Source organism: Parasteatoda tepidariorum, chromosome 5 (genome assembly GCF_982258835.1).
Source record: "Parasteatoda tepidariorum strain Cologne lab strain chromosome 5, Ptep-v5.0, whole genome shotgun sequence".
In the NCBI taxonomy this organism is placed as follows: domain Eukaryota; kingdom Metazoa; phylum Arthropoda; class Arachnida; order Araneae; family Theridiidae; genus Parasteatoda; species Parasteatoda tepidariorum.
Genome location: NC_141759.1, coordinates 61,273,092 through 61,296,880, shown reverse-complemented (window position 1 = coordinate 61,296,880; position 23,789 = coordinate 61,273,092). Strand labels below are relative to the sequence as shown.

At 31.4% G+C, this 23,789-nt stretch overlaps 1 protein-coding gene across 4 annotated transcripts; it reads left to right on the top strand.

Moving 5' to 3' along the window:
* Positions 1-17,510: 17,510 nt before the first annotated feature.
* Positions 17,511-23,124, top strand: LOC147809411 (uncharacterized). Of its 4 annotated transcripts, XM_087164062.1 has the most exons (6): positions 17,511-18,805; positions 19,419-19,497; positions 19,579-21,465; positions 21,548-22,008; positions 22,101-22,417; positions 22,498-23,124. In XM_087164062.1, exons 3-6 carry the CDS (start codon positions 20,915-20,917, stop codon positions 23,122-23,124), a joined length of 1,956 nt encoding a protein of 651 aa, XP_087020188.1. In that variant the 5' UTR covers positions 17,511-18,805; positions 19,419-19,497; positions 19,579-20,914. The 4 variants fall into 4 exon arrangements, with proteins under 4 accessions (XP_087020188.1, XP_087020187.1, XP_087020189.1 ...); XM_087164061.1 differs by having other exon boundaries at positions 17,511-19,497; XM_087164063.1 differs by having other exon boundaries at positions 17,511-21,465; positions 21,548-21,700; positions 21,773-22,008.
* The last annotated feature ends 665 nt before the right edge of the window (positions 23,125-23,789 follow it).

Genomic DNA, 23,789 nt, shown 5'->3' with positions numbered 1-23,789 from the left:
AAAGCTTGGTGAGAAATACTTATGGGATTTTTAATGTACACACATTTTTTTCAAAACATATTAAGTGCATTGTTACAAAAAAAATGCTCTTTTTAAATTTTGAAGCTTTTTATTCATTATCAATAGATAAATAATTTCGCGTAAACAACCAAAATATTAAAGAAATTATAGATTATAGACTGGATGTAAATATAATTATTACTGATTGAAAAATATTCTAACTCTCGGAACCCTAGGGTTCCACGGAACTCCTTTTTGGAAACTACTGTATTAGAGTTTAAATTATTTTAATTACCAAGAGATTTAAATAAATAGAAAGTAAATATAAAGGACTTAAAAAGCATGTTCTGATGTTCTTGGAAGCGGAAAAATCTAGCAAAACAATTACTTAGTTTTTGTTTCACTATAGCTATAAATATTGTTGAAGGCTTATACTTCTATCTTAGCAGTTCTGCATGTCGTGCTTTCATATATTTGACGAGTTCTCTCAAACGTTTTGTAACACAATAATTTTGTTATTGCAAAAATTATTTCAACACAATTGTTATCGTATATTTAAAGCAGTTCTGCATATCGTGCTTTTATATATTTGACGAGTTCTCTCAAACGTTTTGTAACACAATAATTTTGTTATTGCAAAAATTATTTCAACACAATTGTTATCGTATATTTAAAGCAGTTCTGCATATCGTGCTTTTATATATTTGACGAGTTCTCTCAAACGTTTTGTAACACAATAATTTTGTTATTGCAGAAATTATTTCAACATAATTGTTGTCGTATATTTAAAGCAGTTCTGTATATCGTGCTTTTATATATTTAACGAGTTCTCTCAAACGTTTTGTAACACAATTTTGTTATTGCAAAAATTATTTCAACACAATTGTTATCGTATATTTAAAGCATTTTAAGATAATGACAACCATCCTCTTTTTCATTTTAAAAGCTTTTATACTAATTACTGTTGAGAAAGCATCGGTATCATGTTTCAAGCAGAAGATACAGCAAATAGTCTTGATTTGTAACCTCAATTCTACTAAAACGTTTTTCGACCATGTTCTTTTTTTTTCTGAGCGTAAGATAAGCTCTGAAAAGGCAGCATTAATTGCAATTTAGATATAAGAACCGTCAGCGATGCACGTCAAGACCTCTTAGTTAATTGAACACCTAAATCAGAACAGTACATACAAATCTAGTTTTCTCAGGGTCATGAAAAATGAAGAAATGGCGAAGATTTATCTGACAATAACATTTTCTTCTCAACACCAGATATCAGCGTCGCAGGTCTGCAGATTTGTAAACAAAATCCAGAGAAGTCGTAACTCCGTCGACCAACAGACTTGAAGGGGAGTTGATGGGTTTGCATTTAGCAGAAGTTTGCTCAGCTTGGCGGTAAACTTTCTCTAAGCAAACTTCATCTCACATTTTAGGGTTTAAATATTGTCGCTTCTTATCATGGAAAGTTGTCTCACGTTTTCACTTTTCTACGATTTTTTTTTTGTTGTCGAGGGAGACTTGGTTCGAGTTATTATGTTTCAAAGTTAAGATAACCAAATGTGTTAAATTGCTCACATATTTATTGTGTTAAAACTGTCAAAGCCACAATCTGTAAGAATATTTCCCTTTTTGTGTAAAGAAGTTATAATTTAACGAATATAATTTAACGAAGTTATAATTTAAGGAAGTTATAATTTATCAAATTTTTTAAAATAAAAATTAACGCATTTTATCCGCGTAACTGGTTAAGTGCTGAAATTATTTTTAGAGAATAAAAAAAACTTCGAAAGTACTAAGTATTTAACTAAATATGCTCGTAACATGATAAACTACTTGGGAAATAATAAAAAAATTCTTAATTCAACGCATTCAGTTGTCAAATGTTACGCTTTTTTATGAAGATTCGGGTAGAAACAAAATATCTTCTTTCAGTTGTAATTCTTAATTTATTAAGTGCTATTTATCTTGTTTTTTTTTCCACTGCGTGATATAAATAGTTCAAACATACATATGAAATACTTGATACTTAGGGACCTCTACAAATTATGAAAACATGCGAAAGTATCGCAAAACTGCTTAATTTACAATTATTCGCAGAATCGTTGAATGTTCGCATATTTTTTATTTTGCAACAAAATGTCTTCATTTACCTAATAAACTAGTTATTACAGTTTTCTTCCGATGAAACTTGACCTTCCTTTTCAACTAACTTCCTTTTCTTCTAACTCGACTAATTTCAGACTAACTTCTCTTCACTACAAAATTTTTAATGAATGCTGTGATGTTGAACATGGACATAACGTACTCTAGTAAATAGTTTTGTTGAAATAATTGAAAAATTGTAATTGAAACAAAGATGAAAATAGGAAGCGATTTTTTTTTCTGTAGTTATTTTCAAGTTCATTCGCAACTAGTCCGCAAAATTTAAAAAAAAAAAATTGCTGCATCTTTGCCACATAATTTCTAAAACATTTCCGCTTAATTTATCTTTCTGATAATTATGCTGTTTTTTTTTTAACAGCTTGTTATTTTGTAACAGTTGATTGGTCGTAACAGCTATTTTTAAATAGTATCTTACAACTGTTATGGTAGGAAATCATCTCTACGTTTTGAATTGGATCAGAACTATTCGATTCCACGTGATCTTATGAAGGCACTTTCTTTGGTTAACTTCTGCAATACTGTAACTTTTAACAGCAGAAAAAAATCACGGAATATATCTTTTATAATCATAAAATTCATGAACATAGTTTGTTCAATCTTTTCATTTCGTTATTCTCTTATTTCGAACATCTCGAACATCATGAAAATAATTTTAAACAAAATAAAAAGTAAGCTTTTGATAATTTAATCTTTCGCATTTTTGCCTGACATTTTGTAACTGTACCATTTCGAGTTTTTGACGCATATTATTTAAATAACTAGGGCTTAATAGCCTGAGCATATTTTCTGGCACGGAAGTTAAATTCAAAATTGTTATAGGAAAAGTCGAAAAGTCAATTTTTAATATATATTATTATTAATTTTTGTTTTTGTTTTTTCAAACACTATACTGTTTTAATAATGCATATGCATCTTTATATTTTTTCAAAACACAATTTTTCTAAAATAGAAATTTGTAACAGCAAGTTTTAAAAATTTTTATCATTAATTTCTATATAACTTTGAAATCCGTATTAAAAAAAAGTACAAACAGTCATCCAATACGAACTAACGTTGTCTATTTTAACCCGTTTATTTTATTTACTTTTAATTCAGATTTTTCCAAAGAACAAGCACGAGTACTAACTTTTCACCGAGTCAAAAGCTGTTAATTTACACCGAATTTATTCACTTCAAAAGTCGTAAATTCTGCAACATATTATTTTTATTTTCATTATACAGTCATCCAATACGAACTAACGTAGTCTATTTTAACCCGTTTCTTTTATTTACTTTCAATTCAGATTTTTCCAAATAACAAGCTAACTTTTCACAGAGTCAAAAGCTGTTAATTTACACAGAATTTATTCACTTCAAAAGTCGTAAATTCTGCGACGTATTATTTTTATTTTCATTTCAAAAGGTTTTAACTAGCAAAACATTTTCCTAGTTTAAAAATTGTTGATTCAAAAGTAGAAAATATTATTAAAAGTAGTAAATATTATTTTCAAAGACCTATTTAACAATTGGAAAAATATCAGTTAGCAAATAGAAAATTGCAAATTATATATAATTTTGGCTTTAATGAACCGCTCTATATTATTGATTAATTCAGTTGTTTAGGGAACATAAAACTAAATTTTTGTTGTATTAAACGCTTCCTTAGATGTACCAGCCTGTCTGACGTCACGATATTGGCTTTTATGAGGACTGTTTCATCTTATCTACCCAATTTCGGAAGAGGGGATCCCTTTTATGATTTCGTTAAGTATCCCCTGCACATACATCAGTCCTGATTGCCGGAGGAACGCGGGGAAAAATTCCAATTCAATTTTTCCACTTGTTGAACATCCTCTTAGAAGATTCCAAATTGTCGCAGAGTCAAAATGAACTGAAGTGACATCACGACATGTAAGTGATATATGACAAAATTCTTGTTCAATTTAAGAACTAGTTCAATAGCTTCTAGTAAATTGATATTGGAGAAAAGATACAATGTATGTTTGAGCATAGTAAGCAAGAAATAAAATAGCATAAAAGGCATGCCACCCTTAATATTTTTTTGATTTAATGGTTCAGCTTCAGATTTTTAAAAATTTTCTATTTCTTCCATAAAGGACAATTGTATTTTCCATCTTGTAATCCAGAAGATTCCGTTAATTTAGGTGATTTCGTTCCAATTTTGTATCTTGGAAAACAGAATTCAAGAAGTAAAAGTTTGTAACTTTGAATTATTCCGGTTATAAGTTAAAATATATAAAAAAAATAAGTATTTGTTTCTTATGCAATTGTCTCCAATACACAATTTTTTTCTTCTTGCTAGCAATTTTTGGTTGGAATTAAAAGTTCTAGAGAAATGGTAAAAAAATGCCATCAGTTGTAATAAAATCTAAATGAATTCAGTTTCGCTACAGCTTAAACATTAAGGAGACCAGCATCCCGACAAAACTAAAAAATGGTCCTATATATTTTGTAAAAATAATCGAAAACTCAGCGCTTTACTTTTCCAACTAAATTATTTGAGAACAGAAAACTCTAGCAACGATATACTCTAAGAGAATTTTTTTTAATGATTTGAAGTAAAGCCAATCGAGTCTATTCGAATTTCCTTTTAGAAATTTTATTACCAGCTTTCTAGCTTTGTTGGAATGCTCGTGACCTTATCAAACTCATCTCTATTCAAAAATAAGGTTGCTCTTTTGCTAACAAAAGTAGTCAAAATTATTTGAAATCTGATTAAAATAAAAATGAAATATTAACAGCGTTGGCAGTTTAACTGGGAGTAATACTACCAAGTATCACTGTCTCAGAAACACTACTGTTATTGAAAATATAAACTTGTACTTTTTTGGTGAAAGTAACTATCTGTGACTGCTAATTTTTTTCGGTTATCTAAAGTATAATTGCGAAATTTCAGATGAAAAAAATGTTTTTTACAAATCCTTACAGGCATTGGTGTTCAAAAATAAATAAATTATTTCTTGAAAAAGAGTAGCGAGCAAATGTTTGATGGCAATTTTTTTCTATTTTTTGCATGAAGATCATTTCATAAAATTCTTGAAATTAAAGTATGAATTTCACAAACAGTAGAAAAAAATAAGCAAAAAATGTATCAATTCAGGCAACAAATGAATATATGTCCAGTTTTTACGAAAGCTCCTCCCGACTGTCATCAACAGTCGTCTGTAGTTACGGAAAAGGGAGACAAACCACTTCTAATGGGGGAGAATTGAAGAAATAAAATGACTCGCCCTATGAATACCAATGCGAAAGGACTAACTCAACATTCCTGTTAAGAAATGACTTTGCTCTGTAAACCACAGTAACCACCAGCACGCGAGTAAGGTGTCTGGACCAGTTCTCGTGTTAGCCGGAGAGTACATATATTTGAATTATTGATTCATAGTTGTTAAAATATTTTATATCTTAAAAACCAATATTTATACAATTAAGCATAAACGTTTTTACTATAAATAAAAGTATCCTTCACTAGAAGGCGATTGTGCTAATAGGTATAAAATACATTATTGTATTCTCTCAAACGGTATACTTTTCAGGATATTTTAATGATGGGCAAATTATTTTATGATCACCATTAATATTAAGTGAACATAAGAACTTTCTTAACAAACCTGAATAAATATATCTTCAATGTAATTGGTCAGTTATTCATTATGCTTGTGCAAACTTAGCTGCCATTCAAATCTTGAGAACACTTCCATAAAGAACGAAAATACATACACTCAATTTTGACCGTCAAGCTTTAAAATCACTCCCTACAAAAGATGTTTGGCAATTTAAACTTTAACAATAAATATCATTTACTCAACAACGTGCAGCATTTAAAATTTGCCATTATTTCGAAACATGAACCCAGAATAGAATGAATGCACGTATTCAACCTCCTCGATTGGTTCCGAAAACGACACTTCCGTTTAGAATCGTCTCTCACTTTTGGGTGAATCGTTTGAATATAAATGACCAAACTTATCTTCTCCTCTTTCAACGGGTGGCATCAGTTGCCAATGAATGCGTAATGGCGCAGCCTCTGAATGAAGTTATTCTACTCTCTCTGAGATTGAGTTTGTTCCGCTGGCTTTCCTTTTTTTCCCCACCCTGTTCTATTTTTCATTCTTTTCATGAATATTAAACATGAAAATGATCGCGTTTGGGGAGAAAATGGACTCTTTTAGTTCTTATTTATATTTAAGAAGTAATGATATTTCTGAAACATAAACTTCGAATTAGAATTGTGATATTTCTTTGGAAAATTGCTTAGTATTTCAATTTGATCTAAACACTCATAGTTTTGTTAGTAACTTAACAACATATTTGGGTGGGGCGAAAAAGTAAATTTTTTTTAAAAATTTTATAACCGGCGTTAACAGCCGATTCAGTTCTAAGTTTAAGACTATCCAGGTTATAATACGCAGCCTTGTAATTTTAAACCCCATCCAGAAGACGAGGGAACCCAAGGATCAAACTTTGGAACAAACTAGCCTTCGTGGGGGACATTTTGATGGAACTAACCCATATAGATTGAAATAAAACACAATTTGAAGTTGAAAAAACAAGAATATAAGATTTCATTGTGCGGCTTGCGGTAGAGCTTAAACGTTATCATATCAGTTCAAAAAGTTAGAATCATGACTTAACAAAATCTCAGTACAAAAGTTAGAATCATGACTTAACAAAATCTCAGTTCAAAAAGTTAGACAAAATCAGCAGAGTCCACATCTGCCGGTGCCAGATAAGTTTAATAACTTTTTGTATTAGTTTAAATTATTATAAAAATCTGGTTAGCAATAAAAGAAGTCACAGCACATGATTGAAATTAGTGAAATCAAATAGCACTTTTGATTACTCATTGAATGAAATCCAAGGTTGCCTACATGTTTTAGTATAATATAAGTTCTACTTCTCTTGAATGGTCATTTGACTAATTCAAAAAAATCTAAAAGTTCTGGAGTTGACCAGGAATGCTGGGCTTACTACGTTACAGCTACCAGCACTCACGACGCATCTACTCCAATCGCTGGACTGGTCATTTTTCAAGCCCTTTAAATCGAGCAGTTGTAACGTAGTTGCGAAGTTATCCTGGCCTGCATATTACACAATACCAATATTTGAATTTAGTGAGCAAGATTTATAACAGGGCAGCAACAATTGAAAATTCTGTTTGAGGATTTAAGTATTTTTGGAGTGTGGTCCATTGCCCCTCCCCCCCACCAATATTTGATGAAACTGACATTACGCCAGTTGAAATTATAATGAGGGAGACGAACCTATCAGATCAGAGTGATATTCGTATTGATACATTTGCTTGAGATTTAACTGACCATTATGCTTCATTGCCTTCACAGAAGGTTTTAATTCAATTTCCTTAATTCCAAAATCGTAGAGGTGAAAAGTTGCTTTCAAATCACAGAGCTGTAGTTTTTACAAGCATCTCTTATAAAATTAAACTGGAATTATCGATTAATCGGTTAACGCCCAGCGTCATATATTTAGGACAGTTCCTTTTTTCAAAGACATTCATTGTGGTGAGAAACTTTTTTCAGCATTTTCATTTATCTGGGTGAATTAAAAGATTCTCAGATACCACAATGATTTAGTTATTTCTGATTAGATCTAGAATTATAAAGAACAAGTACTTTTTGATCTATCAAAGACTTTTTAAATGCCATAACAGTGGAAAAACCAATTAATTTCGATAATATATTAAACCACTTTTTCCATAAAACCACTTTTTGTATCATTTCCATATATAAATTCGGGACAAAACGGGTTAAAATCGCCAAAGAATAATGAAAGATCTTAAAATAAATATAAAAATAGAGTGGTTAGATCAAAAACCGTCAAATTTAGTTTTAAAAAAAATCGAAAACAGTAAACTAAAGTCAAAGTATATCTCAAATTGAAACAAGTCAGATGTATTAAATAAATAATTCCATAAAAAAAAAAAGCGGTAACATATATTACTCGCTTAAAAAAAACTTCATTAGCTTCAAAAATATGCAGATGGAAATAAAAATTGACATGTTTCAAGCGCTCAAAAATAGGTACACATTCTCGAGACTTGCCAGGTGTGAATGGAAAGAACCAAAGTAATTTGAAATATGATCCTTAAACTTGACGAGTTTGAGTATTAAATTTTTCTTTGGCAACTTCATGTTTTACATTTCAAATCACTTTGGTTTCTTCTCATTCGCATCTGATATGAGTCTCGAGAATGGGTGCTTACTTTTTAGCGCTTAAACATGTCAATTTTCATTTCCATCTGCATATTTTTGAAGCCAATGAACTTTTTTTTAATCAAGTAAGTAAGGCGTATATGAAACCAAAGATCTGCTTCTTTACATGAGGATGTCATCGTTGAAGTTAAAATCTGGTGGTCCGCTTACTGTGTGGAACTTGGATTCATAAGAAATGTGCAGGCCAAAAATAAAAATGTTTGTGTGTTGTACCTTAAACATAACTGAACCATATACCTATCAAATAATGAACCTAATGATTTGTTTTATAAATAATGAGTATTTTTATAATTAATTATATTTTTATTTTAAATTAAAAGTCACATTTGAGTTTTCTAGAATCAAACTATCATAGCGGTATCATGCTTTATGGCAATCTTCTGACTTATTATACCATTTACTGAACTCGTAACAGTTCAAAAAATGTAGTAATGTATTTTTCATCACGATACTAAACACTTGCTTTTGATTATTTATTTCCTATTTATTTCTTTAGTCATTTTTATTCAAATATTCTACGTTGGTACGATTTAGGGATCTGGTGGTATGAATTTGGCAACTGGTTTTCTGAATCGTACCACTTGCAGAACTTATAAAAATAATTTCTTTTCAAACTTACTGCAAAAATATTATTACCAAAAAATATATATATAAGTAGCTGAATAAATATATTTTATAATTAAAATATTTCAATCGTAACTGATAGTGATTTGTGACTGATTAAAATTAAAATGTGAAAAGTGGCACTATTTAGGCAACGTACCTCTATTTTTAAGAAATGAATTAATGTATAAAGTTTAATTGCTAGTTAACTGAATGGAACTTTAATTGCTTTATCTATTTTTAATTGTAAATACAATTACATAATTTATAATAATTTCGTTATATATAATATATAATTTAAATGGTGTCTCATACCTGTCAACTTTCACTCTTTCCGAGAATGGATTTTCACAGTGGTTGTAAAACAATACATGAAAAACAATCTGACTCAAAATTATATTTATATTTTGATCCCGTTGAAATTCGCTTGAGCAAGAATTATTGTGCTGTGATATATTTATTGCAATTATTTATATGTAGTGGTGGTGAAACTCATTTATAATTATAATTCAAAAAGTTAATTGGAATAACATGAGTATTGCTACCACTTTAAATATGAAAATAAAATCTTCCGGAAAATCCGGAAGAGTTGGCAGGAATGGCTGTCTCTTTGGAAGTTTAATATTTTGATGAGTTAAATAAATAAACAAGAAGTAATATTAGCAGCAGAAGAAGAAGTATTATTTGTATATTATTACATCACAATACAATAAATAAAATTTCGAATTATAATAAATTTAAGAACAAATAACCAGTGAAATTTAAAAAACGTGTTAACTTCTGAAGAATTCTTATTAATTTGTCAAATAGAGTGAAATGGGAAAGATTCCGTTTCGTATAAGGAACGGAACCTTTCCCACTTTTTTCCCATTGGGGCCGTTCAAATATTATGTAAGCACTTAACGAGAGAGGGGTTGTGATTTGTTTATTTTTGTTTTTAAAGGAGTATGAGTAATGCTTACGCAAGACATTAAAATTCCCTTTATTTCAAAAATTTCTTAAAAAGCAAAGTAGAAAACGAAACAAAGAAATTACGAGTGGTATTATTTCAAGTGTTTAATAAAAATTGAATTAGAGGAAAGAAAAATTTCCTCCAAGAGTTTCAGCTTCGTTAACAGTTTTGAAAACGAAAAATTCTTAAGGAATATTCCACACTACATTTTATGAAATGAATTGAAACGTATGCTTAGTCTAATGCAAAGTTACATCGTTTTATTTGAATTTAATCCTAAAACTGGATTACTACAGTCAAAATCCAGGAGGTGGTGTTGCCTCTTTCTTGCGTAAGCATATGTGGGAATTAGTGAATTGCATATTTTTGCTGACAAGGGAGGAGGGAGAGCCCAAATTTTTCAAAAAAATGCTTACATAATATTTAAAAGGCCGTTAAAGATGTCGGAAAAAATTTATGTCTGAACTATCAAACAAGGGAAGGAGGTTTAAGACAAGGAGACACTCTATCTAGTATGCTATTTTGCTTTGCATTTGCTATTGTTTCTGCGCTTGAAAAAATTATTAGCGATGCCAATATAAATACTAGGGGTACAATTAATCAAAAGTGTGTTAGGATATTGGCTTATGCAGTTGATTTTGATTTAATAGGATGTACCAAACTGGCAGTCTTAGAGGCTTTTAAATGGCTTGAGACTTCAGCTAAAACAATGGGTTTAACTATTAATCAGGATAAGACCAAATTTATGGTAGCCAGTAATAGAAATTATGAGGTTTTAATGATTATACATGATTAGTGACTAATGAACATTATTAGTGACTGATTGATTGGATTGAGATTAATGACTAATTGAACAGAAAATTTAAGTAACTAAATAATTTCAGTTATTACATCCTATAGAATAAGATGGCTTGGTCATATCTATAGAGGGGATGATGGTGGCCCAGTTAAGAAGCTGACTTTCTGAAAGTTTACATGCAACCGATAAGGAATAAGACCAAACATCAGATGGATTGATTTTGTGGAAAAAAGATCTCAAGATCATGGGAATCAATAAATGAAGAAGCCTAGTGTCTGATCGAACCAAATGGAGACTTAAATTCGTATTCAACGGTCCAGATAGAATCGGAAGTTACAGTTATAAAAGAATTAATGTCGTGGTTTTTTCCCGTATTTTCCTTCCAGTGCCTTATTTTTAAGTTTTTTTTTATCAGGGAGCTATGGGGGCGCATACGTTTAAAGAGTCGCTCGCACCTCTAATTGGAGATCTGGAGGTAATGAGTTCGATCCTGGCTGCCGACGAAACAACTGGCGTCTGTGCGCAGAAAGGTTAACGTTAAATCTGTCGTGGCAGAAAGTTCTCTCGTTAGTTATGGTGTTTAAGTTTGGAGAGAGGGGTACCATTTCGGACGTTGAACATATCGTCTGATCAGAGTCAAAATTTACGTGGCATTCTTGCCATAGCCGTTATAACATAGAGCTATAAAAATGGATCTAAGCGCTTGGTCATGGTTGGGTGATGATGATGCTTTTTTATTCGATCACCCTAGAAGTCCAATGCCAACTTATTTCTTATGAAACTACATTCGCTCTCCCCTATATTTAATTTTATATTTCGGTGTTAGATAAATAATTAGATAAAAGATACATATTTATATATGGTATTTTATTTTACCTGAGATTTTTCGTGTGTATTTTTACGAAAGGAGCCCTACAAGAGAATAAGAACTCACAAAAAGTTAAAAGTTAAAGCTCATACTCAAAATCCAAAATTGTAATTTTATATTAATATTTAATTAGTATTTTTATTAATTAAATAACTACATACATGCTTAATTATATGACTACATACTTAATTATATAATTACATATTTAATTAGTACATATTTTTATATGGTATTTTATTTTACCTGAGATTTCTCGTGTGTATTTTTACGAAAGGTGCCCTACAAGAGAATTAGAACTCACGAAATGTTAAATCTCATATTCAAAAGCCAAAATTGTAATTTGTTCCCTAAATGTAATCTTCTTGCATTACAAACTTATGACTCTTTTTTACTTGACTTACGACATGTAGCATATAGTTTATGCTCTTATTAAGAAAAGCGTGCTCATATTCAGTTAGTATAATATAACTACATATTTAATTAGTATTTTTACGACTTTCTCTGAAGCGCAAATGTAGTTATTGCGGGAAAAATCAGACACAATGACATTTTGTGTGTATACATTTCATGACTTCTCCAACCATTAATCTAATTAAGTTACACAGTAAATTCATAAGATAGTGGACACCGGAAAATTATTCAGAAAAATTTGGTTTTAATAGCTAAAACGTGAACTCGTAATATTAATTATCCCATAATAAATGACAGAGAGAAAATAATGCAGCTGTTAAACGATTAATCTTTCTTTTTTTGGGGGGGGACTGAAATTTTTTAACATAATTATTTTTCTTTTTTTAAAAATCTGATCTTTCTTTAATAAGGCAAAGCATTTATTATTTTTTATGTTTGTTTATCTGATAATTCTTTTTTAAGATTGTTTACTCAGAGTAACTGCAACTCTATCAAAACATTTTTTGTGTACTTTCTCTGATATCTTTTCTTTAAGGCAGTTTTCCTCCCAGAAATTGGATTTTTATAAAGAAATTATTTTGTACGTTTATTTATACGATACTTTGTTGTGGCAGTTTAAACTATTAAAAAGCAACTATAAAAAATTATTTTTCATTTATATTTATAATATTATATTATATTTTATATTTCTTTTTTATGGCAATTTTTCTCTGAATAGCATTTCTATTGAGAAATTATTGTTCATGATTATTTATCTGATATTTATTAAGACAGATTTTTTTTGAGAAAGTGCATCTCTTTAATAAAAAAATTTTTTTTCACTTTTTGTCTGATCTATCATATTTAAGACAGTTTATTTCTGAGCAACTGAAACTTATTTTTTTCATATTTGGTTATTTAATACAATACAAACTTCTTTATACATTTTTAATATTATGTTAAAATAAAAGGACTTGATTTTAAAATTTTCTTCAAGAAATACATAAATCAAGTTTTTCAAGTTTTGAACACCTTGCAAATTGCTTCCTCAGAATAATTTTCTATACACTGATGGAAAAAAAATCCCAACACCAAGAAGGAGTTGTGCTATATGAATTAAATTTCGAAGGCTTGATCATACGACTAAAAGATGTCTATTCAAATTTCGCGCTTGGCGCATAAGTTTGGCGCTAGTTTCACCACTGCTAACATGCATATTAGGGTTGTTTAAATACTTACTCTACAGTTCGTAAGCGTTATTTTTAGTTAAATTTTGACATAGAGAGTTGCTGTTAGTCAAGAATGCCTTTAAGGAGACGAAAGAACCATTATCAACAGCTCACTTACTTTGAACGTGGTCATGTAATAGGGCTGCGAGAAGGTGAATTTTCTTTTCGCGATATTGCAGAAAGATTGGGGAGAAATGTATCTACTGTGCATGATTTTATTTTATTTTATTACCGTCGTTGAACAGCCGACCCAATATTTGGGACATAAGACTGCTTATGTTCAGCTCCGTAGCCTTGGAATTTTGAACCTAAACCAGAAGATAAGGGAACTCCTTCATTAAGTATTTTGAAAAATTTGCCTTCGTGGAGGATTCTTTGTTGGACCTGACCCGCATTTGTGTTACATGGGGAGAAAAACCACGAAAACCTCCCCCGGTGAGCCTGAAGGCAAGGGGATTCTAACCCATGATCCGTCTACCACTGAGGATATTTTCCGTCAGCACTGGTCGGGGGGAAATGGGTGGGAATTTGTATCGAACTGCCATCTCTGGGATTCGAACCCGGTTCACCTCATTGGAAGGCGAACGCTCTATCTATATATGGAAAGCTATCTATCTATCGAGTCACTTGATTGTGCATGATTTATGGCAGCAGTAGTCAAGGGAAGGTACTGCTTCAAGAAGACCGGGTTCTGTGTGACCATGCGACCTTACCCAGAAGGAAGACCGTACTGCGTTTGCATCAGAAATTCGAGCTGCAGTCGGTACTGCAGTGACACAACGAATAGTTACAAATCGGCTACTTTAAGAACAGCTCGGGTGGTGTGCCCTGCAGCTTGCAGTTCACTCACTACAAACCACTGCCGTTAACAACGTGAGTGGTGTCGAGTTAGAGCTCACTGAAGGGCAGAGAGGAGATCCATTCTGTTTTCATATGAAAGTCGGTTCTGTCTTGATGCCAGCGATAGCCGTATATTGGTTGGAAGGTGCGTAGGTGAGTACCTAATACCGCCCTGACTCCAAACTAGACACACTACACCAGGAGTTATGGTCTGGGGGGCAATTTCCTATGACAGCAGGAGCACTCTCGTGGTTATTCCACTCACGTTGACAGAAAATTTGCTCTTTAAACTGGTGACTCAACCTGTTTTGTTGCCATTCGTGAGCAGCATTCAAGAAGGTTTTTTTCCAACAGGATAACACTGGTCCTCATACTGCTTCTGTTACCCAACATTCTCTACAAAATGTTGACCTGTTGCCTTGGCCTGCTATTCACTCGGCCTATCTGTCACCAATCGAGCACGTATGGGACATCAGTGGAGGAAAGCTTCAGCGTCATAAACAGCCATCGTTAACTATCCCCGTATTGACTGACCAAGTGCAACTGGCACGGAATTCCATCCCACAAAATATCATACGGCATCTGTATGACACAATGCATGCCCGCTTGCATTCAAAATTCTGGTGGTTACACTGATTATTAATGTACCCGTATTTCACATTTGAAATGGGGTTCCTCTTAATTGCATTAACTTGTGATCTTGAAACCTTAATTAATTAAATATGTTATTCAGACAAACGCATAGCAAATTTCATTACTTTACACAAATTTTTTCTTGGTGTAAGAATTTTTTTCCATCAGTGTGTATTGTATTATGTCTCTTCTGAGATAGAAAAGAATTTTTTTTTTATCAAACTATTTAATAATTTACTTATTTTCATATTAGTTTTTACCAAATTTCAGTGTTAAATATTGATTTTTAAAATAATACATACGGTGGTGTAGACCATTTACTCACCAGGTGTCTCCTGGATTCGAACTCCCATTCTCACAAGCGTAAATTACAAAATTTCACTGCGCGATAACACATTCAACTTTAAATACCCGGGGACATTAAATAAAGTAGTTATGGAACATGATGAAAGAATATTGATGATTAGGGAGACAGATATGTTGGTAACCGAGAGTGCAAAGGGTGAAAGCAGAAAGTTTTCCAAGTAAATAGAATAATTTTAGTTACTTAGTTTTACCCGGTATTTTTCAACTAGCAAAAACACCTGGAAGTCATGCTCTCTCCTCGTGAGCTCATAATTTTTCTCTGTCCTGGATACAAATCAAAGACAACGAAGTTAAAATTAATCAACATATAAATAAAAACGCATTTTCTCAGGCTCAAAACTAAAATATATTAAATTTAAATTTCAAATTTATATAATTTTATATATATTTAATAATATTATTGAAACTGCATAGAATCATTATTTAAAATAAATAAACATTTCGAGTTCTAGCAACTATCAATTTCTATCATAATCTTACCTCCTTTATTACGCTCTTAATTTTAAACCCATCTTACAGTTCTTTAAAACTTAATTTCAAATGACAAAAAGCTTAAATAATTTTTTCAGATACTCAGTTAATGGAAAAAAAATCGACTTCATAATTGCGAAAAAATGTTTGACAAGCATGAAATGGGAGCATTTGAGTCCTACAGTTGGTTCTTTTTTGTGTAACGGATGGCGTCCATTTCACTTTTATAGGCTATTTCATCCATGGGGGAACACGGCATATGAAGCAATTTTCAATCCCTGTTGATCCCTCTCCTGAACCTTTTTCGATCCACTTTTTTTTCATTTTCTTGTGGTACTCCTTTCAGATGCGGTTACCACCACGCTCTTCAGAACACTAAGTCTTCTGCCATAGGGTTGCAGATCGAAAAAATATCGCCAAAGATGTTTTGATGTTTGCTGAAAAAGAAAAAAGTGCGCTTAAGAGAATGGGGTATATTGGATAGTAAAATGAATTGTAAACTGAAGAGCTTAGATAATGAAGATGGTAAGTAACATTTTCGAAGTTGTTTTTTAAGTAGGAAAAATTATATTAAGTGGTGGCCTCAATATGGGTATATTTGTAACAGAATAATTCTTGCTTTCATTTTAATTTTGACATAACTAATCCACATTAGTTGGATTGGATGATTTTTATTTCCAAGTAGGTAGTGGTAAATAAAATACGTCACAGACTAAGTACGCCTTAAGTATGACTTAAGTATGTCTTGCCTACTGTAATAAAATAATTCGGACACCACTTTTTTTTCTAACCCTGAGTAACTCTGAAAATGTCACTTACCTAGTTACCATTAAGCTCTTCAATTACATTTATTTCTATTTCCAGCTTAATTTTAAATAAACTTAATAATAATAATTTAAATAATGTTAATAATAATAATTTAAATAATATTAATAATAATAATTTAAAAAATCTTAATAATAATAATTTAAATAATCTTAATAATAATAATTTAAATAATCCTAATAATAATAATTTAAATAATCTTAATAATAATAAATAAGCTTAATCTTAATAATTTTTTTACTAGAGAATTTTTTATTTATATTTGGACGAAAACGTTATAAGTTTTTTTTAAAAAATTTGTTTTGACAATTGGTTATTGCTGTTTGCTATTGATTTTTATAGTGTAATTAATAAATTATTTTACTTGAGTGTGTCTTCTCTTTTTCATGAAAAGTTTGCTGTTATTAATTTGTATATTTCAAAAGAATAAATTACGTTTGTAACGAATACAACATGAAAAAAATTCATAATGACAGATGAGTTACTGTTTGTAGTTGTTTCTCAGCTAACCGTAAATTCCTGATTTCGTGGTTTTCCTTTTCCTCTAACATAATACGTATTTAAAATGATATCAAAGAAGTATGCCTCGAGGGTCGATGTCTAAGAAAGTATGTCTCGATTATTGACTCAGAAGTTTGTTATTTTTTATTTTTTACCTGAGTTGAATAGCCAATTCATATACGATTCGTGGATATAAATATTAAATTTTGTACTGATATTAAGAACATAATCCAGAGGTCTTGGATCAAGCATCATTGAGACAATTCAGCTTTGTTTAAGTTTTAGGATTATTTAACAAGCATTTGAGTTGTCTGGAGTTGGAAACTACCCAAAACTTTCACGTCTTGATACTGCAGGATGTCAAAGATCTATCTTTGATAGGGCAGGAATTCTTCTCATTCCTGAATAAGATACAGTGACCGTTAAAAGCAACACATTTATTTGCATATGTATCTGCTTCGTAACACCTTAAATTTGTAAACTAAAGTATTTATCAAAACGGTCATGTTGACACCTGTGATTGACTTTTAGAGTTTACTTTTATCACGGACGACCCAAGTTCGACGCTTGGCAGTGGCTATCCCAAAAGCTTAATGCTTTTGGGATGTAGTGTTGACAGTAGTATAAGGGGCACTTTGGCTTCCGGAAGTGACGTCACTCCGGAAAGCCAAAGTTTCCCCTTATACTACTTAGCGCGTAAAACCTGATTGCTAATTAAATCTGATTTTCGGGATGTTCTTTTAATTAAATATTTGTCTATTTTTAACTATATTATTTTAATTTATTGTCTTTTTTAGTGAAATAAATGTTTTTAATTATTTTTTAATAAAATAAATGTATTTAAGTTCTTTTTTTTTTATAGTTAAAATTGTATTTTTAATTAAATACGCGTATTTACTACTTTATTCATTGCATATTATAATATTAAAAATAATATTCATTGGTGTTTCTTTCGGAAGAGATGGAAGAATCTGAGAGTTTAAGACTCTTAATAATTTCTATGATAATAAACGAATATTGTCTAAACGCATATTTGATCGAAAATAATTGCATCGCGCACCTGCCGCATAAATTCGTTTCATCTTTGAACGAAATAATTGCAAAGCGCATGCTATTTTATAAACGTAATAAATATAATAAAAAACGTAATAAATATAATAAAAAATATCTCTCCAGATGTCTCTTTTTTTATTGTTTTTAAATAAAAAATTTGTGGAAGAGGAATCTGGAAAAAATTTCAGTGATAATAAATGAGTATCAACTAAACGCATCTTTGATCGAAATACTTGTAACGTGCTTGCAATTTTAATAACGTAATAAATATAATTAAAAAACTTTTCCAGAATTCTCTTGATTATTTATTTATTATTTTTTTGTTTATTAAATACAATTTTATGAGAAAGGAATCTACAGAGAAATTTGAATGATTATAAACTAAGTATCAACGAAGAGCATCTTTAATCAAAACAAGTGTAACCGGTTCGAGCCACGTCAATGAATTTTTACCCGAATCATATAAGGGAAATAGTCATTTACCCAAGCGGGAATCGAACCCCCAACCTTTGCCTTTGCAAAAGATGTCGGGGGATAGTGGTTGTCGTCTAAACCACTATCCCACGACCTCTTGGTGTATCTGTCACCATAAATCAAAGGAACTAAACATTTGAGGATAACCAGGGAGTTAAACCGGTAGGGCCAACTACTTCACTTCACTTTACCCTCCTTCACTTCTTCTAGTATGCAAATTATATTTATAAATTTGCATGATAAACTTTGAATGGAATCGTGAACTGTAAGTTGAAGTTAAAGTCTTGGAAGTACATGGTATAAATATTGCGAGCATCAAGAGCGTACATGTACTGCGTTGTCTGCAGTGGTCCCGCTACGTTCTCCACGTAGAAAAAACATCTATTCTCTTTGGATTTCATATTATGGGTAAGTTGCATTTTAAATTTCTTTTTAAGTAGTTAATTTCTATTTTTAAGTTGCACGCAATATTTTTTAATATAAATAAAATAGTATTAGAAATTTAAATTAAATTTTAAAGAAGTAGTATATTTTGTAAAATGTTCTTATCTTTCTAAACGATAGACTGTGACAATAATAAATGTAAAACTCATACCTTGTATTACTTTAATTTTTAAGTAAAATGTTTTATGCTTTTAAGTTTTACTATCCTACTGCTTCTCAGTGTATGTATAAACCTGCAAAATACGTAGTGTTACTTTAAATTATAGCTTGACTGACGAGTAAAGGTGGACTGTGCGCAATATTTACAAAATTTTCTTTGTAACGAAATTGTTGATCCAATATTTTCATTGCTCTCTAATAACAGTGGGCTTTTGTAATGCTTCACTCTTAATGTCACTTTAAATAAATAATAATAATATTAAAATAAGTATAATATTTAAATAATTTTAAATTTAAATGCTCTATCTCGCATATTGTTTAAAAAAATACTCTTACTACTATGAAACTTTTCACTGTCAATATTTATGTAGATATAAACTGTGAAAAGCTTTAAAGGTTATTTTAAATCTCCTCCTAGGAGTCTGAAGTGTATTCAAAGTAACTTTAGAATGTCTGGAAAATCCTTATCCCAAGAATTCGAAGAAAACGATTTTGTTGTAAGGAAAAATTTTATTTTTAAAATTAATAGTACATGCTAAATCCATACGATGTAAATAATTTTAACTAAATTATTTTAGCCTTGCAGTCCGGATACTCAGTGGTTTCTAGAATTACCGGACAATGAAATCATAGATCCCCGCGTACAGTCTTTTTTAGAAAATGAGGACCTAGAGTTAGATGAGATGGAGTTAGATTTCCTTGAACGCGAAGATTTTTTCCTTCAAACTGGAGGTGGATCAATTAATAAGCCTTCAACCTCAAATCAAAACGTAAGAACTAAAATTTTGCATTAAACTTAACATATCTTAAAAAATAAGTAAAAATTGATTTTTTTTTTTTTTTTTTTTTTAAATTTAGGATTTGGTGGAGTTTGATGTAAAAGAAAATAGAAAGCGGACTATAAAGAAATATAACGGGGAAGAAATAGATTATCAGATAATATTTAATTTACAATCAAGAAGTAATATTTCGATATTAGAAGTAGAGGAAGGAGTCTTACAATTGTTTAATAGAATAATTCAACGCTCAACACAATTTCTCAACCCCGGAGATCTTATTAGGATATGTGTAGATACTACAAGTTTAGACAGCCCTTTATCCACTAAACTTATGCCTGTGTCTGAAATGACACCTGAAAAAATTGTTTCTCAGATTGAGAAAGTCATTATTTCAGGGAAAAAAGTTGATTTAGATTCCTCACTAAAAATTAATATTTTAACAATAAAGCGACCTCTTGGTTCAGGTAGAACCAAAATATTAAACCTACCCTTGAATACAAAATCTAAAAAATCTATAATTACAATCAACAACCAAGATGAGTTATGTTGCGCAAGAGCTATAGTGGTTGCTGTTGCGTATCTTGAAAACGACCCAAGGAAAAAATATATTAGTGCAGGGAATAAACCTCTTCAAGGTGTTTTAGCAAGAGAATTGCATTGCAAAGCAAATGTTTCTTTAGGACCTTGTGGTCATTCGGAAATAGAAAAATTTGCCCTGCATTTAGATGTTCAAATTAATGTTGTAGACGCTCAAGCTTTTAATAAGGTACGTTATTTAAATATTATTTTTAAGATTCTAAAATTTTTTAACATGAAACTTATCGGGCTGTATTCTTTTTTAGGTAACCTTCAGCACTCTTGATAAATCAAAAAAATTTTTTTTATGGTTAAAAAAGAATCATTATGATGTAATTACAAAGATGACTGGTTTTTTAGGAACTTCTTATTACTGCTCATACTGTGACATAGGTTATAAGACTAAATCTGCCCACAGATGTAAAAACAAATGCCCTACGTGTTTTTCAGACTCTTGTCTTGTAACCCGCCCCGTAAATTGCCCTGATTGTAACAAGATGTGCCGTTCCTTAGACTGCTTCGAAAGGCATAGAAACGATAACAAAGGCCATCTATCTCTATGTGCGGAGACTGTTACAAGATTTATAAGAAAAAGTTTCCACATATTTGTGGGGAAAATATTTGCAAATTTTGCAAACAATCCTGCATTACATCCGAGCATTTATGTTTTATGAGGCGGACAGAAATATGTCCGCCTTCAGAGAATTACATTTTCTTTGATTTTGAGGTAGATCAGTCGTCGAGTGAACATGAGGTAAATTTCATCATAATGCAGTATATGGACGGAAGAGAGAAGCAGTTTGAAGGATATGATTCCTTAGAAAAGTTTGGAGCTTTTTTATTTTCCCCGTCCCATAAGGGCTATACTGCAATAGCGCATAACATGCAAGGGTACGACGGTATCATTTTGATGTCCTATTTAATTAAACAAACAATAAAGCCAAACGTAATTATGAAAGGATGTAAAGTTCTCAGCCTGACATTGCCCTCGTTGAAAATCAGAATAATTGATTCTCTTAGTTTTTTACCTATGCCACTATCAAGATTGCCAGATGCATTCGGCTTAAAGGAAATTAAAAAAGGATTTTTTCCACATCTTTTCAATACAAGGTAAATATTAATTTCCCATCTAGATATTTCTAAAACAATTAGTTAGAGTATTCCCTTTACGTGTCCTATATTTTAATTTCAGAAGTAACCAACAATACATAGGACCTTTACCTGACCCGGTGCATTTCTGTCCCGATACTATGTCAACCAAAGATAGAAAAACTTTTTTCGACTGGTATAGTTGTCGACAAAAGGAATCTTTTAACTTCCGAAAAGAATTAACAGAGTACTGCAGGTATAAAAATAGGAGTTTTCAAATACTTGACCGCTTTGTTTTAATATCCTCTAATTTATTTTACTATTTCAGATCAGATGTTGATATATTAAGGCGTTGCTGTGTTACATTTCGAGAGGACTTTATTAAACTGACCGGCATTGATCCTTTTCAGCAAATAACCATCGCCGCCGCATGTATGAGAGTTTATTCAACGCTCTTCATAAAGCCCCTCTCTATAGCCATAATTCCTCAAAATGGATACGTAAAAAATATTAATACGAGTCAGCTAGCCCTAGAATGGTTAGGTTTTATGGAATTTAAAAGCGGTAAGAAATCGAGTTTTTAATTTTTATCGATAACTGTCCTGCCATTTTTATAATTATGTCATTCTCAGAAGTATTTTTTTTTTCAATTTCAGGTCGCACTATTCAGCATTCGAGAAGAGGGACCGGTGAAGTTAAGATACTGAACCGATATGTTGATGGTTTTCACAAAGAAAGCAACACTGTATATGAATTTTACGGATGCTACTATCATGGGTGCACTAAATGCTTTCACCCTTCTACAATTCATCCCACCATAAACAAGCCGATGTGGAAATTGGAAAGCGAAACAAAAGAAAGGAAAGAGGCCCTCAAAAAAGCTGGTTATATTGTGACCTATGTGTGGGAGCATGACTTTAGAGAAAAAAAGAAAAATAACCAAGAACTTAAAGAATGGCTGTTAGGATTTAAGGTAGTTATTTTTCTTATTTCTATTTTTAAATCAATTCGGTATTTGCCTGTTACACAAAGATCGATTCTTATATTTTACAGTGCATACCTAGATTGAACCCCCGATCAGCTTTTTACGGAGGAAGAACTGGAGTCTCCAAACTTTATCACTGTGCCGAAGCCCCAGAAAAAATAAAATACATAGATTTCACAAGTCTTTATCCTTACGTAAATAAATATTGCTCCTATCCGGTAGGGCATCCTACTATAATTACAAATAATTTCAAATCAATTAACAACTACTTCGGGTTAATTTTGTGTACGATACTTCCCCCTAAAAATATCTTTCACCCTGTTCTACCTGTTAGATCGAAAGGTAAACTGATATTTGGTCTATGTCAGACCTGTATAGAAACGAGGAAAAATCCTCCCTGCGATCATACTCAAAGTGAAAGATCATTAACAGGTACTTGGACCACAATAGAAGTGCAAAAAGCAATTTCTTTGAATTACAGTTTGCTAGAAATTCACGAAATTTACCATTTTAATGATAGGAGCGATAGTCTGTTTAAACCATATATAGATCTATTCCTGAAAATCAAACAGGAGTCGTCGGGTTGGCCCTTAGGGTGTGAATCGGAAGAGGAGAGAGAAGTATACATTACAGATTATTTGAAAAGAGAAGGAATACTTCTGGATGCCAACAATATTAAGAAAATCCAGGGCTAAGAGCTCTTACGAAATTAATGTTGAATTCTTTCTGGGGTAAATTTGGCCAAAACGAAGATAAGCTACAAACAGTATTTGTATCTTCACTTCAAGAATTTAACAAATATTTTTCGAGTGAAGAATTTGAGGTTAGCTTCTTTTCTATTTCTTAACTCATAGTTTTACCTTAGCACTGTTAAAACTTTTGTATTCTATCTTTCAGATGCATAATGTTGCTTTTCCGACTGAGGAGATTGCCATGATACAGTATAAAATTAAGAGAGATTTTGTGGAGAGTAATTCCCGTGGTAATGTCTTTATTGCGGCCTTTACGACAGCCTATGCCCGGTTGAAACTACTGGACACTTTATTAGACCTGGACAAAGCTGTGCTGTACTATGACACTGATAGCGTGATATACATTTCAAACGGAGGAAACGATCCAGAGATAGGAAACTACCTTGGAGATTTTACAGACGAATTAGATGGATCCCATATACGAGAATTCGTAGCTGCTGGACCAAAAAACTATGGTTATGAAACTGCGACTGGAAATACTGTCTGCAAAATCAGAGGATTCACCTTAAATTATCAGAACTCTTGTAAGTTGAATTTTGAATGTTTAAAAAACGTTGTTGTTAACGGCAATAGAAAACCAATTGTAACTGAAAATGTAAAATTTAGAA